Source organism: Netta rufina (genome assembly GCF_964035555.1).
Source record: "Netta rufina genome assembly, chromosome: 1".
NCBI classification, from domain to species: domain Eukaryota; kingdom Metazoa; phylum Chordata; class Aves; order Anseriformes; family Anatidae; genus Netta; species Netta rufina.
The window spans coordinates 161,531,563-161,549,971 of record NC_140123.1 but is presented as its reverse complement, the minus strand read 5'-3'; the positions used below and the strand labels follow the sequence as shown (position 1 = coordinate 161,549,971).

Sequence of the window (18,409 nt, the reverse complement as noted above, 5' to 3'; positions counted from 1 at the left end):
GAATATAGATACTAGATAGTGTTATTTAAATTCAAGCTGTTTCTATTCATTTTGTTTTGTTTCTGTATGTACCATGAAAAATGTCTCTAAGAGAAGTTTCAGGAAAATATTCAGCATCACCAAACATGGTATCATCATCCAAAGAGCTGGGCTGCTCACAGAAGTTACAGTTTTTATGTAAGTTACCCATGTTTTTCTGTTTTCTGAGGAAGTTAATTTAAAATCTAAGCACTTGAGTTGCTAATAATATAAATGACTGAAATGTGCAAGGCAAAGCAGAACCTTGCAGACACCTCTGGAACCCATATATTTCTGTAATACATTTATTTAACTAAATTGGTCTGCTGGATGTTAGGCACAGTTTTCCTCATACAATGTCTTTTTCCTAGTTATACTTATAATCTCTCCAAGAATATACATTGTTTGATTCATTTATTCACTAGAATACCCAGTCACACTAACTCTTCATTAGCACTGTTGAGATACTGTTGAGACCTTTTTTCTCCAGCTGAAATCATAAATACAAAAGTAAAATGAATGTGGCCAGCAGGACCAGGGGGGTGACTATCCCCCTGTACTCTGCTCTGGTGAGGCCGCACCTTGAGTGCTGTGTTCAGCTTTGGGCCCCTCAGTACAAGAAGGACGTTGAGGCCCTGGAACATATCCGGAGAAGGGCTACGAGGCTGGTGAAGGGCCTGGAACACAAGTCCTATGAGGAGTGACTGAGGGAACTGGGGTTGTTTAGTCTGGAAAAGAGGAGGCTCAGGGGAGACCTTATTGCCCTCTACAACTACCTGAAAGGAAGGCATGGGGAGCTGAGAGTCAGCTGCTTCTCACACATAACTAGTAATAGGACTAGAGGGAGTGGCCTCAAGTTGCACCAGGGGAGGTTTAGGTCGGAAATAGGAGACATTTCTTCTCAGAAAGAGCACTCAGGCATTGGAACAGATTGCCCAGGGAAGTGGTGGTGTCACCATGCCTGTAGTGTTTAAGGAAAGGTTGGACATGGTGCTTAGGGATATGGTTTAGTTGGTGACATTGGTAGTAAGAGGATGGTTGGACCAGATGATCTTGAAGGTCTTTTCCAACCTTAATGATTCTATGATTCTATTCTGTGATTCTATCCCATTTAGTGTTAAGGCAGAAAGCCTTAATTCAGAAAAAAAAAAAAAAAAAAAAAAAAAAAAAGTTTACAATACTTAGCATAGATTTCTTCTACAGAACTGTTAAACTGGTTGTCAACTGAAATACTATTTCTTTTATATCGTGATAACATTAAACAGTCTCCATTCAGAAATTTCTTGGTTAGTAACTCCTAAAACTTTCCCGGTTTTGATTCTCTAACACTGGAAGCATTTAGCCATTTTCAACAGGTATTGACCTACCTAACATGAATAGATTATTGTAATCTATTTTCTTAACTGGGGCAGCACCTCCTCCACAAGTAAATTATGATAATCATTGTATTTATTTATTTTTCTCAATCAAAAAAAAAAGAAAAGAAAAATGTATGTTGTTAAAGTAGAAACAATAGAATAGAGGGGGTCATAAATTCCTTAGAATTTAGAAAATCTGCCTTCCAGCATATGAAATCATGTGCACTCTGATATCACAGATTCAGTCAATTCCAACACCACAATACAGATATTCTGAGTCTCGCTGGGAACAAGACATCTTGTAGAAATTATCGTATAGCATACCAGATGGCATCTTTCTTGCAGACATCACTTGAATTTGCTTCTTCTATTGCTGTGGAGAAAGAACCAAGTATTTCTATTCCTGTAAGAGATTTATGCGTCAGTTTTCCCATGCAGGAATAGGTACATTGTTTTTGGTTGTGGTGCCACAGAATTATCAGAGGATTTTTGTTCTTTGAAATCATAGGAAAGCACAATGATATGTGAATTATGTTGCAGGGGAGACCATGTCTTGTGGTTTGCACCAAGTTTTTCAATATTGGTACCATCTTTAGGCATAGGCAAAGTATGCAATGCTTGCTGCAGTTCACACCCATGGGGCTGGCACTGATTCATAGATTTCAGCAAAATGAAGAGATAGGCTTTTGGTCCCAAAGCAACAACAGCTGTTCCAGGTTCCACTTGTACTAGCTCAGAAAAAGTGTCCAAGCAGACCCCCTAAAAAGTCTCTTTGACTGGTAAAGGACAAGGAGATCAAGTGAGCTGCAAGTTCCTGCAATGGCAGACATAATCCTAATTCCTGTCATTGCTCTTTGCCTGCCTTTGCCTTACTACTACCTTTGGTGGAAGAAGGAGAGAAAAAACAAGTGTTAGAGATAACAGGATACTCTCTGCAATGAGATGATAGCCAGGGATAAGGACAACACTGCAAGCTAGCCATGTTTCTCCTTATATACTCTCCCCTTGCTGAGCAACCTTATGTTGTGTTCTCAATGGACTCAGCTGGAGTTATTACTGGCAGGGGACAGAACTGGAGGAGAGTGCACAGTGGGACCAACAGTGCTATAAGCATGCAGTGTTGGGGCCATGGAGATAGACACAATACCAACAGCTACATGAAGAAATGTGTCTTAGGAGCCACCCAAAACTGGAATTTTGTCTACATTTTTGCTAGGCATTGAGCCAAGCACATCTCATATAGTCACTGGCAGCATAACTTCCTTGCTGTTTATAGTAAGGTCAGGAAGAAGCAGTTTGGCAGTGTAACTGGTGTATTGATTATTGGCTGTGCCTTATTCTGGGCAGGACATTTTTGTTGGTGGAGGACACTAGTTGCAGAGACATTTGTGTCTGTAAATGTACAAGAAATAAAGGACTCAATCCAACATAATTCTTTTAAATGGTGGGATTATGCTTTACTAGGTCTCCTTCCAAAATCATTTTTTTCTGCTTAGAGGGAGAGGGGACAACAAAGTCAGGAATCCTTTACGAAGGACTTCATGATTTCTCAGTCAACTAAGAAAAAATGAGTAGGGTCTTAGTTCTCATTGTGTTTGAAAACTTCTCATTCTGTTCTCTGAAGAGCTTACACACCCTTTCAAATTTACTTATCTGCTATATCAGCATATTCTATCCTTACAGCCTTGCACCTGACTGGACACAACCAGTGTGGATTATGTACAAAGATACTGATTCAAGTAGAAAAAACTTCACAAAATAGGGAAGATTTACAGACAAGTGTGAAGAAATGTATTTGTATCTCCATGAGACCTAGATTCCTGTCATTTTGGAACATTTACTTTCTCTGAGGAAAAAAAAAATGGATTACCTGTTAATCTGTTTGAGGTGCATTTAGGTGCACACTGTACTCATCGAAAATATATGCTCTATATTGGAGATATTCACATGCTGTTTTTATTAAATTCCTGAGAAAACTCATAAAGGTTTGTTCAGCAGTTGCAGGTTGACCATCTCCTGGTTAGCCTTCTGTACAATTTTTTTTTTTTTTTTTTGAGAGGCCCAATGAACATTTGTTCTTCATGTATTAACATATTAAATCTGTAGATCTGAAGTCATGGGAACTCCCACAACAGACCTGGGCTAGGTAACTTTCCAACCTCATAAAAGATCTTCTATGGCTCAGCTAAAGTTACTGTAAAAAATTATTATGGACTTCAGTTTGCATAAGTTGTTCCACCAATCCAAGCAGCAATATCGGACAGTAAAAGGTCATCCAATTTTAGTCCAAGGACTAGTCAGGTTGCTGTTGAAACTCTTACAGTATTGTTAATTTTAAGTATCTACCTCAGTGTAGAGTCCATTCTGCTACTGCTCGGGAAGCCTCTGCATATCACTTGCAAAAAATTTGTATTATAACGTGTTGGTTGGAGTGTAGGTCTGGATTTTTATGAAACATTTTCCTACTTAATGTGATAAATTCCAAATGATGCCCTCGACAGATATCTAATTCCTCTGTCTGAGCTGGTCAATGCTTGAGGTTCACAGTGGGTAAGAAAAACAATGAAAAGTATTAATGTTCTATAAACAATGTTTCATTGGAATTCTTAGAATTGTATCCTGAATATATTCATTTTCTGCCTCTAAACTTTGAGCCTGTTATGAAAATAAAAAGTTTAGTAAACTTTTCCTCTCAGAAGAAAGGTGTAAAATGTTTCTGTTTGAGAAACCATATCAAAAATGGAACACTGATGTAAAATCCATCTTGAAATATTCAGTTTCTTGTGCAGAAAATGAATTTTGCTTTTGTTTTAAATTCACTATTTCTTATTTAATTTTTTCCAACTATAGTTGCTAAAGTGTACAGACTCATTATAAATTATGTATATATTCTATGTCTGCCTGCTATCATTCATATTTCTGTAAGAAAAAGATATAAACTTAAAAATTTATTTAGTAAAAATATTATTTAATTATTCATTTGAAATGGTGACCTTTTCAAGTTGAATTATTACATGTCGGCATGAAGGTTTTCTTGTGTCTTATAGTATTTTACGGTTGAAGAAATCATGCAGCTAATTTAATTACTTGGACTAAAATTGTTGTGCAGTTTATGTCTTTTGCTGTACCACAAGAGAAAAACTGTGAAATGTATTCATTATTGATTTTTTAAAGGGTTTTGCTCTTATATAAGCAGAAATGCAGACCACAACCTATGTTGCTTTAAAAGGGGAAAAGGGAATAACTGTGCCATAGGCTATGGTTTATGTATTGCCTTTCCTAATGCCTTGTGAAACGTAAAAATCTACAACAAACAGATATGTAAAGCGTAACCGGTATGAAGATTCTATTCAGATTTAAGTGCTCTAGGTTGCTTTTGAATCTTGCTATTTTCTGCATTTGTTTTGACTGCTCTCATCATTCAAGATTGACGCTTGGATGGGTGTGTAGGAGGAAGCAGCAGCAGCAGGCTTACAGCTTGCAGACAAAAAAAAAATCTGCCTTATCTGATGGCTATTATTGAAAATGCGAGGTGTAGCCTAGGCTGGGTAATGAAGGGGAGCGAGCGAGGGGGAGCAAGAAGCATGGAGCTGCATACTGATGAGTGTAGGAGTACTTGATAAAAAGAATTCTTGCTGCTGGCAGTGCATTGCTCATTGTGGAGTATTCCAACAATCACATATAACGGAGAGCAGCTTAGCTGACAGCTTGATATGCTTTTTTTTTTTTTCTTTTTTCTTTTTTTTTTTTTTTCCTGTATGACGTACTGGTCTGTAGTAAAGATTAATAACTAAGAAATGTAGAGCTAGGATCAGATCTTGCAGTATATGCTGCCCTGTAAACTATGTTTTACTTCTGACTTTTCTGCTTGCTGAAAACATTAATCTGTCAAGCTGGCGGGCTCCTTTGATACCAACTTTCCCAGGAACACAATGTGGCAATGCCACCTCTCAGCCCAGGACTACCGCTATTATCCAGTGGATGGTTATTCGTTGCTTAAACGCCTCCCTCTTCACCCTCCTACAGGACCCCGATGCCCTGTCCAGACAGTGGGACAATGGTTGGAAAATATTGGGCTACCTCAGTATGAAAACCACTTGCTGGCTAATGGATTTGACAATGTGCAATTTATGGTAAGAAATCTTCTGTGCATAGCTGTGTATATACACTGTAGCTGCCTTTTTTTGTCTGTGTCTTATGTGATCATAAAAACCTGAGATATTCTGCATTGCACTAAGAAGATCTGTGTAGTGTTTCACTTTTCTGTGTCTAGCTAAATTAATATATAGACTATCCTAGCATAAACTTCCAAATTATACACTTTACAAAATATTCTAGACAGAAATATGGTAAAAGAAAAGCTGCATATTAAGGTTCTTTCTCTCCCTCATCAATCCTCAGATTAAAAAAGAAAAATGCACTGTTCTTATAATCCACTGCAGGAGGCAATTTCACAATATTTAAAGCTGTAAGCACCCCTGTCTGTAATACCTCACATATTATTACTTTTATTTAAACACTAACATCATCATCACAATAATTAAATAGCATGCAATGCCATTCTTGCATTGAGAGGTATTTTAATAGCAGATAATTACTTAATAATATGCGCTCTCTTTGCAAGTGATTCTGGATGTCTCAGTTAAATGTTTTTGCATCGTAGACAATCAGGATGTGGGATTCACTTGTTGAAACTTATGCCCTGTGTGGAAAAGTAATACATTCCTCTTAACAGTTCAGTTTTTCTGTTTTAACTCTCAGTGTTTACCAGGAACAAATGAATTAAATAAATTTTGCATACTTCAGAATTTACAGTATTAACATGAGGTGTTAAGTAACTAGATCTGTCCGACAAACTTTCCATTGAAATGAATATTCACAGTAAAGAAAGAAGCTTACTTATAAGATTATTATATAATCACATTCTACCTGCTTTGGTATTCCCATTACTTCTATCTCCTGCAAAAATCCTGAACACATTTCTTTTAAGTATCAGATCTTAAAATATTATTAATTACTCCTTATTTACAATATTTTTAGTAACTGTGTATGTCATGGAACAGTTCTAACTTTTCACAGCTTACACCTGGCATATCTGGCATATAAGAAACAGAAGTGAAACAATATGAATATTATGACTGTTGAATCATCTTATGAGTTGCAGTTTTCCTATTTAATTTATTTTGTCAAATCACTATATAGTTAGGAGTTACCAATTAAGGCACAGATGTATGGTATTTCCCCATTATAATAGTGTAGAGATTTCTTCCTGTTTTTACATGGCTGCCCTGTGATCATTTGCTTATATCAATAAAAATCCTTAGAATCTTTTTCTTTAAATATTCTTGAAACAAAGTACCAAGGGTGTGCTGTCAGCCCTGCAAATTTAAATAAAAATAAAAATAAAAAATGTTCTAAAATGCATTTCAAGACACAGTTTCCCAGAATGTACAAATTCTTGAATATATTGTAGCAATAGTTACATAAGTAGGTGATCATTGAGTCTTAAAGAGACTACGGAAGGAAATTGTTCACAAGAGGCTGTAGGTGGCATAACAAATTGAGGGTTACACCTACCACAGGTAAATGATGAACACCCAAGGAGCTAAAAGAAACTGCCTTGGAGGGCTTCCCAGTCATTCCCTGGCTGTGGAGGGACCCCAGCCACATTCTGTGGGAATTTATGACTTGCATTTCCTAAGTGTCTTATTGGTACAGTTTTGTAAATATACAAATTCTATCTGACAGTCTAGTATTCAATACTAAAATCAAACTTTTCAGGTATTGGGCAGTCTGTACACGTGTGTGCTAGCTGATGTTTTCCAATCATTATAAATTAATTATTTTCATAAGTATACATTGCAGGTAAAATACACAACAACTCTTAATTATAATTGTGGTAGCATGCATATATGAATGGAAGATTAGACTCGTAAATACGATGATTAGGCAAAAAGCTGGAAAATTTTCTAGTTATACAAATATATAATTTCAGTAATTTAATAGTTACTAATGTATTGATTTCACACTATTTATCATGCTGTTGCATGTTTCAATTTTTGTTTGTATCAGAAATTGAGCATTTCCATTATTATATTGGAAGTATAATGAACAGGAAATACCAATTTCTTTTATATTATTCTTTTGGATATGTGAGCATTATGTAATGAAAATCTCTCCTGAAAAATTTAAAAGAGAGTTTGTTAAGGTATTTTCCATCCCAGACAAAATGTTAATAAAAAAAAAATAAACTTGGAAGATATATAAGAAAATGAGAGAAGGAAAGACCTGCTATGGCAATACAAAATTTCAGATTTCTCCAAATTTAAATGTGTTGTAGTCTTCTTTAATATAAGAGAAATGGTTTGCCTTTATTAAGCTTTATAAGCTTATTAAATCAAGTGTTTCAGATGGGTTAACTGCTTCACATCAAACAACTCTAATACTTCAATGCAGTAAAAATCAGTTAGACATATTTGTTCTTCATTCTGTACCACATTCCTGCTTTTGTTTTTCTGGAAGCACATTCTGACCTGCATTTATTCATTCTGTTGCCTAAGCAACAACCATCACACTCACATTAAGTATGATTTAGTAGTATAAGTCTTTCTAGATGTTCAGAACAGAAGAGGGGATAGCACAACAATATAATTAATGTCCATGTAATAACATACATATGAGAACAAATATATCTTATTTATACAACTCTCAATGGCAAAATTCTACTAATTAAATTAACATTCTAATATGAAGGTGTTTTTCAGATAAAAGAATTTCATGGTTAATCATTCATTAGATCATAGAAATTAACTCCTTATGTTTACTCACCCTCAGGCATTTGGAAAGTTATTCACTAAACTGTGCTTAGAATTAGGAAGATTTGTTAATGCTACCCCAGTGTAAGGACTTTATAGGAAGAAAGAGCCTGGTTGCTATTAACCTGAAAATATGAATAGTTTTCCTTTAGTTTATCAATATTTATGTTTTTAAAATATGTTTAAACATAGTATTAAAATCTTAGTTGTGTTTTCCTTAAATACTCTATTTGCATTTACAGAATATTTGCGCACATAGCAAGTTGCAGTTCCTACCTACTCTTATGGTCGTGCAGGAATGAAACTTGCATAACATTTAGTAGGCCTGAGGCAGATTCAGTTCCAAGTCTCGGTTCATGTATGCTTATAGGAATAGAATCGTACTTGAATATATATACATGTAATCATTATTAACTTCGACATTTTGTTGTGTAATAGGCTGCAGTGTCCTTCAGATGTAAAAACTTGTCATGACTTTGTGCAGGGATAGGCTATATTTGAAGATGCAGATGATACTGCGGTGTTCATAATGTAAATATTATTTTGCAGTTAAACTAATTCTAAAGCACAGGAAAACAATTAGATCAGTCTTAAATTGTAGTATATAAGCTAGATATAAACCATGAGGAAACCTAATGAATCACAGAACATCTTTCTGATGCATAGGCCCCATGGAAATCCCTGGGGCAAGTTATAATCTCTATGCAGACTTGCAGGCCTACGTAACTTAGTCTGCTGAGAAAAAAAGTTGAATTGCAGAGGAACAGATGAAAATATACAAATGTGTGATGTCACTAGATCCTTTAGTGCAGCTTTCTACAACTTTGCAACTTCATCAAAGACTCTATTCTGGATTCACAGAGATAAAAGCAGTTCAATCAAATCGCTGCCCAGTGGGGACTAGTCCTGATTAAAGACTTCATATGACTGTCTATTTATAGGTTGTTTTAATCATTTAAGATATTCTGAAATTTTATCACTTGCTTAATATTGTAATTTGATGAAGATAATCTCTCTTAAAAAGATCTTTAAAACACTGTATGAGTGAAAATGAGACCAGAAACCATTTATGATGATGAGTTAACATAAAAGTATGAAGCACTAGATTATGTTTTTTCTTTGTTTGTTTTTGACATCTCAAAATATTGTTCAATAATAACAGTTAATATGTGAATTGGCATTGTACACTAGACTGTCTTTAGCTCTGCTGTGGATTTACAAACATGTACCTCTACCCCTCTGAGTACTTAAATGGCTTGCATTGCCTGAGGATCTACATATTGCCTAAATAAGTTTAAAATTCTCTCTTTCACTGTTAGGAATCTGAGGCATAGAGTGACCGTGGGACAGAATTTAAAACTGCTTAAAACTCTGAGATGAGGAACTACATCTTGAAATATCTGCTAACATAATGTTTAACAGATCAATTCAGTTGCTTAAACATAGGTATCTAGTACCAGCTGAGATACTGTAGGGAATTCAGGAGTTTCTAGACAGGGCTGGCAGATATTACTGTCATGAAAACCGGAGACTGGCCAGTCCTTCATGATTAACAGCTGGAGGCAAGTGCCACACCACTGAGCATCTGACGCAGTTCTACAGTCCTGATGCTTATACAGCTGAAATGAATCATAAATGTTCTAGGCTACACAGTGTTCATGACATGTGTAGGAACTCAAAACAGATGTCTTGATTTTCCATGTAGTATGTTTGGTGCATATGCATTTATTTTCCTTCTAATTATTTTCTATTTATACTTATTAATATAGTATTGCTATTCATCCTGTGAACTAACCTGCATAATTTACCCATTTTCGCAATGCTAGGCATGGACTACCTTTTCAATTCCCCTTGGCTGCCTGTTTTGAATTTAGTTTTGAGTGAAGTTTTGACTTTTCTTCTCCTTTACCCTCTCTCTCTCTCTCTCTCTCTCTCTCTCTTTCTTTATTTATTTTTTTTTACTAGGTCTGGAGGTTTATTAGTCAGCTGAAGTTTATCTGCAGTCTATCCTCAGGTCTCATTCCCGGGATTTGCTGTCCTGGAATACCAAGTAATTCTTGCATTTAATCTCTCTAGGGTATTTTAAACTCTGTATCAAGTATCAAGGACAGATGCAATTTTATTTCTTTACAGAGACATTCACCTGAACAAAATTCTCTATGTGCATTGGCCCCAAGTCTTGCACTTGTAGAGACCAGTACAAATTTTGTCCAAAAATACCCAGTGCAGAGATTGATGATTTGAGCATGAGATAAAAGCTTGAAAGAGTGTCAGTCTGCCAACACCTTTCTTAAATTAGCCATGCTGTAGATAATGAAAAAAAAGGCCAATGTTTGACAAAGGTCTAGTCTGTAGTGATTTTGGTGACTTTCAGTTGACTGACCTGTCCAATATCCAGGCTCTGAGCTCTCCAGGTCCACAATGGCCACTACAGGGACTGATCAGGGCAGTCATGAATCATCTGAAGCACAAGAACATTCAGAGCCTTGCCTATGTGTAATGTAGCCAGAGTTGATGAACTGTTGAAGGCAACCTTAAAACCCACAGTCAGTAGTATGCAGTAAGCCATGTTTTTAGAAGAGCAGAAAGAACACAAGTCCCACTGATTCTGGAATAAGCTGTGGTTTTCTGTATACTCTGATAAAATCTCAGAGTATATATCCGGAACTGTGAATTTCAGTCTTGTCATCTGAACCTCACTTGTAAACCCCAGGACTTACTTTTAGTTTCATGGTAGATCTACAGAGCTTGGCCCTAACTGTGGAGCTCCTCTCAGTGTCAGTGTGGCATTGGCTTTTACCCTGAGCCAAGTACCAATTTGTCAGTCTATACTTTTCCTAGTCTTCTTCTCCTTCACCTTGGTAACCTTTTATGACTGTGGATCCTGAGGCAGGCCAACTCTTTCCTTAGTCCAACCTGTTACTTAAATGTAGAGTGGGGCAGAGTTTAGGTTTAGTGAGGTAGTCAGTAGATGTTTAGTACTCAGTTGTCCACATATTGGAATCACTTGAGTTGTTTGAGACATCTGAATAGGCCAGGAATATATGATACAGAATCTATGGGGAACCCCTACCCATCTGGAGCTTCATTTGGATTCCAGACAAGGTACATTACAGCACTTCAAATGACTAGATTTTTATTTGTGGACTACTACATGAAGCACCTAGTCATCTGTTAAAGCGAAGGAAGCATAAAGTGTAATTAGCTGACTGGCTAGCTATCAGGGTACTTATTTTACAACAAGTTAAAGCAGATTCATCTGGTCAGCTGAACCTTTCTCCTGGTTCTATTGATTTAATTAATTAATTTATTTATTTTTTGGTAGCTATCCTGTAGACAGAAAAATTTCAGTGGCTCAGTTTGGGCTAAAATCTACCCAGTGTTCACAGAAAAAAAAAAAAAAAAAAAAAAAAAAAAGTGCTGCAGCAGCAGCAGGTCTAACAAATTATCCAATTCTGTGTGCTCCAGTTAATGCTTCTGTCCTGGCACTCCTCAAGATAGTCAAGGGGCAGACATGCTTGTTAATATACTCCTCAATATCACATGCAAATAATAGCTTGTTCTGTCTTTCTATCTTGAGGAGACCTCAAACCATTCTTCGTCATCCTATGTGAGTGCATATGGATAAAAGATCTGGGGCAGCAGTGCTCATTCTGATTTTTCCTAAGAGAAAGGGAATTTAGAGAACACCCAGGTGCCAGTGTATGTAGTGGAATGTCCTTCCTCTCACCTCTGCCATTTAAATTAGTGACATGCAGTGTCTATGTGTCTCTTTGGGAAGCTCATTGCAACAGTTTGAGAGACAAGAGCTTGTCCAATGTACATATCAATGCACCGGGCTCAGTCTTACCCACATTAAGAACAGAGGGTCAAACTTTCTATTCAGACTTTGAAAAACATTGCATGTAGTTTCACCACTAAAAATGAAATTATTTCATAGTACATATCTGCAAGTATGGTACTTAAGGGCTGGAATTTGTCCCATCTGTTCTAACAATATGTTAAATGTTAATGTTAAATGTTGTGCTTGAGCTAAAAGCCTGCCTTGTGCAGAAACAGACCTTCATCTCAGTGTACAAACACTGATGAACCCTAAAAAGAGTATTCTGAGACTACACATGTAAGGAATTTTCTATTGGCCCTAAATAGAAGTTTATGAGAAAGTAGTAGAATATATTTAATCTGAAAATTAGGTTGATAAAACAGCTGAAAATTCTAAACATGTTATAATGAAGCACGATATTTTAATAACTCATAAAGTAAGGGATATCATGCTAATACAATGTTATTGCTATGTACTTATTTAAGGCCAAAACCTCTCCAGATGATTTTGCTACCAAAAAGGACAACGGTAAAACTTCAAGTATTAGGAATGTTTGTATAACAATTATATGTATAATGCTATTCTTAATAAATTGTGAAAGATATGGAAAACATGTCAATATGAAAAGGTAATTAAAAGAATGACCTTTTACTCCTCAGACTAAAAAACTGAAGATTTGAAGGATAATCAGTTTGTTTACATTTGAATGTTTACATAATAATAATTACATTATAAATAATGGAAAGCTTTACCATTCAGGACAATGGTAGACTTAAAATCAGTAACCTATACGTAAAATAAAGTTACAGTTTGCTCTTAGATATTTGATTTATTACTCTTAGATATTTTATTTGGAAATACTTCATAATACTAAAATAAATCATACAATGAAAGACATTAAATAAGGAACAAAATATACAGTGTTTTATAATACCACTTTAGAAAAATAGTCCGACAAAAAACAAATAAATGGAGTCTGGACCAATAGGTAAACTAATCTCAAACAATGACAGACTTCCCTGATGAAGCTAAATGTTTGAAGGAGACAGCAGTACAGAAGAGCTTGATTACAGATAATTACATTGTGTGATTCTGAAGGAGTTATCAGGGAAAGACTAATGGGTACTAACAGGTAACTGGAAATAGGTATAAGATTCTTGGACATCTTATTCTTTATGAAAGAGTACTGGGTGATGTAAAACAACTCAGGCATTTATGCAGATGAAAAAACAAACAAACAAAACAAACTGTATCTAAAATAAAGACATAACAGAATATGACATGAAGTAATAGGTAAATAACCAAAATACAATAAGGAGAAAAATTAGTAGAGAGAAAATGACCTTACATTAACTATGTTAGTAAAATGCATTCTGAAAAAAAAAAAAAAAAAAAACTTTGATAAATATACTATAGCTAAAAGGAATATTAAAAAAAGTTATGACCACTGCTAGAACTTAGATAAGAGTCATTTTTGTCTTAGCATAAAGAAAAAAGTACAATATTAGTGCTACAGTAAGTGCAGTATTAATGAAAGCCACTGAGATATTGGGCGGGGGGGAGGGGGGGGAAGAGAGAGAAGTGACAAGCTAAAATAGTACTTTGTTAATTAATATATGTGAATCATCTAGGTTAGTGACGTTTGATTAAGAGTCTTAAGAAATAAAGAGGAAATATGAGATCCTTTAATAATCACATTTGAGAACTCCTGGAGAATGAATGAATTAGTAGAGGATGAATAAAATACAAATATAGTTGCAATATGTATTTTATGTTACAGGATTCATCCTAAATATAGATTTTCAGTCTCTTGACCTGTGTCTTCATCCTTTCACCATACAACTAATTCCCTATTCAAGAAGGAAATGGATGGTAGCAACAGATAGCTACTGTCATCAGTAGTGAGTCTGGTGAGGAGAAAAGGAGGAATTGAATAGAATGTGGCAATGGGATGTAGAAGGGCAAAAATAAATTCAAATGAATTAACTCTGCTCTTAACAGATAATCAAAATATTTAAGAGAAACCAGTAAAGGTAATAATTTATTGTACCTCTCAGCAAGTAGATGAGAATTTTTCCTTACATCAAAAACAACTAAGATTCTTCTCATTCAGCAGTGATATACATGTGTACTGATGATCTGGAACATCGGAACTGTGTTATCAATTTTAAGTGTTTCTACATCCAAATACACATCTTGCTTTTGGAAGTAATGGTTGCATTTTAGTAAATGGGTTATGAAGATTTAGCAAAGATAAAAGGGTAATACTTCCAAAGATAACTTGTTTCAGACAATTAAAAATGAATGTCTTCAGTTAGAAACACTTTTGTCACAATTCTTTGGAAACTGAGCACTGTGAATCAGAGGCCACCTCCAAAAATTTTGTCCAAATGTTTTACTTGGGTCTAAACACAGATGCAGTTCTAAGGAAATGTGGTATTTTTGACTTTTGAGGGAAAAAAAGATATATTGTTCAGCTGCTGAAAGTCAGGTAAAGGACTACTGCTGACAAAGCATACTGCCTTTCCCTTTCTGTGATTGTATACTACAGAAGCATAACTGATTAAGAACAGACTTAAACTCATCATAAGTACAATATTACACCATGAAATCCGTATCTGCTCTCTGATCTTCTCCTTAGTCTACTTCTGACTGAAATGTATTTTCAGGAAACAAGTAATATAAATGCTATTTTATTCTCCAAATAATTTACTTCTGTAGACTTTCAAACATTACATTAAACATCTCAAACATTTTATTCACTGTGGAACATAACCATATTCTGTATCTTCTGCATTCTCATTAAGCTTCAATTACTGTGCATATGGGATAAAATCTCCATGCAACAATAAACTGTATTTGACTGGCTGCCCTGAAACTGATGGTAAATACACTTGTACATACAACCCATGATTTACTTGAAATCTCGTTTCAGGCTTTTGTTAGTATTATCTTATGAAGTACTTGATTAAATTACTGAAACTGAATGATTTAACAACATTACTGATGTGAACACCAATGGGCTAAATTTGCAAAATCTACTGTGCCCGCTCTAGGTTTGTGTTGCAAGTCTTTGACTGATTATTAGAAAATTTTGATCCAAAGACCAGATCGAGATACAAATTTTGAAGTATCAAAGCCAAAGTATTTACCCAGGTGGCAGATGTGGAGGGATAAGGTTATTGAGGATATGAGTGCTAATGATCACTTGAAATATTAAAAACTGGTATACCATGAGTAGGAGTATACTGGATAAGCACCTATCAAATGACCTTTCTGGTATGGAGCCAAAAAAAGTATTTTCACTGATTCCCTATATAGCAGCCAGGAACTGATTAAGAGTGGCCTTCTGTGTGCACAATCCCCCTTAGCAATTAGGAAGAAGGGGAAAAAATCTGCATCTTACTCACTGGAATCTTATACTTCACACTAAAAATAAGCATCTGTGCAGCTGCTTACAGCTCTTAAAATTTCTTAAATGATTAATAGCTTCCATTCTTCAGTAGCCACACAGCTTTAACAGCTTTTTCACTGCTTCAGGTATGCTCTCTCAAAACAACAGCTCCCCTTTCAAACACATAGAAAACCTACATCTTTAAGATGGCGTTTATAAAAAATAATAGTTCTTAGCTGCTACGCTGCATTAAGATAAAAGATTGCACAATACTGATTTGTTTTTTACCCTTGATCCATTTTTAAATATAGTATGAATATTATAGCTGTTAGCTTCTAGGCATCCCTCTTGTTGCCAGAAAGGAATTATAAATTGACAATGCAAGTGATTTTGTTTCATTTTCCTTCTCTCTTGGAATTTGGAAATGTGTCTATTCTGTCCATGATGTTTTTTTATTTCCTGATGTTCAGATTTTTTAATGTACTTGTTTCATTGCCTGTAGATATAGTAAGTCTTCATTTTCTATCCAGAAAAATAACTTTATACAGCAAGAGTGAAGTATTATACCAAAGAACCCAGATACAAACAAATCTTTACTTCCTTGCAATTATAGGCTTTTTGACTGCAAATTCTGCTATTCCTGTTGTATGGTTTGATTTCTCTCTGTCTCTAACTGTGCTATGTATTTAATAGCATGTTGCTTCATGTATATATTTATTCAAGATGCCTGCTGCTTTTCTTTCTTCTTGAACGATAAGAAATGGAGACTCAAGGGAAAAGGGAATAAAGAAAATGCTTTATGGCACAAGAAGAAACATGGTCTATAGAGAATGTACAGGACAATATGTCTGAGGATCTTTTCTGAGGTCAGCCTTTGATTTGGATTATGAGTTTGCGGAAGCTGCTTCTCCATTCCCTTAATTATCTGCCTATGAAATTATGTAATATTGATGGCCCACAAATATGAAATCAAGAGAGGATCCTGGCATAGAAATATCTGTATATTAAGAGCTATTTTGTCATCAGTTGCTTCTGTCTGTCCTTAGACAGTAAAGGTTTCTAAGTATCTGTAGTTAGAAAGCATAGTTTCTTAGGAGGGTACCAGAGTTAACCAGATCACCTGAGGAATCTCACTGCGAACTGTCAGTTAAGTTCTTAATAAATTCAGAGACAACAATTGGACTCATGCTAAAATTATTGCATGAAAATAAAATGAGTATTTAATACATATTAATATTTTTATGCCCCAAACAAAATGAATCAGGAACATTTTCTGTGCATGAGCTAACTACGTAATTTATAATTACTCTAATCTTGAATTCACACATTTTATTGCGTCTGTAAGCCAAACTCATGGCAGAAACTATCTCAGCACTCTTCTTGTCTCTCCTGTAGATACCTGGGTACCATTCTTCCAATTTATTTCCAAGATAGTCAGATCTGTATCTTACTTCCAAAAAATACATGTGTTTGTGAGCTCTCTCCCTGCCATGCTATTCCTTCAGGATGGACTCTTCTTGTGCTCCCCATCTCTTCTTTTCCCCCATTTCCTCTTTACTCAGTAGAAATTACTGTGTGTCTTTTTTGTCTCCAAATCCAAGAAGGAAGGAAAGAAGGAAGAAAGGAAAGGAGTGGGGAGAGAGGAGAAAAGAGAGAAAGAGAGAAGAGAAGATGAAGAGAAGATGAAGAGAAGAGAAGATGAAAAGAAAATGAAGAGAGGAGAGAAAAGAAAATGAAGAGAGGAGAGAAAAGAAAATGAAGAGTGAAAGAGAGGAAATCTGACTCTAAGTCTTTTTACTGACTTTTTACTGACAAATTTTAGAAAGTCCTGAACAGAAGCAGAAGGACATTAAACTGAATGGTTGTCACAGAGACATTCTTGTCACTCTGAGAGATAGCTGTGGCCTAATAGAGCTGATGCTGAGTGAAAGCTAGTTTGCTTGGTTGGACTTCAGCTGACTCTTTGAAGAAAGCTGGACATGCTATCCAGAATGCTTTGCAATACCATATTATTCAGATTTTTCCATTTTCTAAGGCAACTCAGTCTTCTGATTTACTCGGACAGTTAGCTACAAATTGAGACAACCTCTCCTGACAAAACTTGTGTCAAAAATGCTTTGATACACACGTACAAAAGAAGCAGCAAAATTCAGATTTGCAAAAGTGTGAGTGCTCACACCTAGAACTAAATTTGACTTTAGTTCTCCTTTGAATATATATGTAGATAGGTACTAAGTACTCATTGGACTGGAAGAAAACAATCCCTACACTTAGGTAGTGATAACTAATAGAATTCATTTTTTCAAATTCAGGCCCTAATTAGTCCTATTCCACTTCTTTATCTGTATAATGGGCATAAAAAGCCACCTTGCAGGAGTATTATAAAATATATTAATTGCTGTTTGGAGCTGTCTATTATTATTTCAATGAATGTCTAAAAAAAAGTCAGAAGAAAGTGAGTCATTCTTACTGGTGAAGCTTTCAATGGAAAACTATATATAAGACATGGACCCACACAGAGAATGATAAAGGCTAAAAAAAGAAATATCAGCTATCTTGTTTCGTAAGTACCATCCGTCCTCCTGCATTGAATTCATGGTTTATTCAGAAATACAATTATACTGTATGTGTACCATATAGAATATGTATCCTGTGGTGAAGGGTGGTAAGCCAGTGGTGAATAGTCTTAATTCTGGTAGTTTGTAGCTTTGTGACTTTGCAACAGTCCTCTAATGTGTAGTGGAGATCAGCAGTTCTTATTTTGTCTGTTTTATTCATTGCAGTAACCTTCTCTTTTAAGAATGCGTACTGAAGTACAGAAATTATATCAAGTGAAGTTACATGGTCTCTCACTGTTTTGCCTTGCTCAGTCAAGAGCATACATTTTGATTATCTAATTTGTTGGTTTAATGGCCTGTTTTGGACCTGCTATTTGAGGCAGAAAGGAGCAGTGAGACTCCTAAGTGTTCATCATGACCATTAGGAACACTTTTTTTTTTTT

General features: G+C 35.5%; 1 protein-coding gene across 14 annotated transcripts in view; it reads left to right on the top strand.

The window, feature by feature from the left end:
• Positions 1–18,409, top strand: part of ANKS1B (ankyrin repeat and sterile alpha motif domain containing 1B) — a gene marked incomplete at both ends in the record, with an annotated part of 436,397 nt that overhangs the window by 232,748 nt on the left and 185,240 nt on the right. For 8 of the 14 annotated variants that reach the window (XM_084292206.1, XM_084292209.1, XM_084292218.1 and 5 more), the window contains one exon: positions 5,309–5,509. In XM_084292206.1, the coding sequence (XP_084148332.1) occupies positions 5,309–5,509 (201 nt within the window). Of the gene's footprint in view, positions 1–5,308; positions 5,510–18,409 lie in introns of those variants that run through there. The other 6 variants (XM_084292214.1, XM_084292215.1, XM_084292213.1 and 3 more) reach the window with 1 other exon arrangement.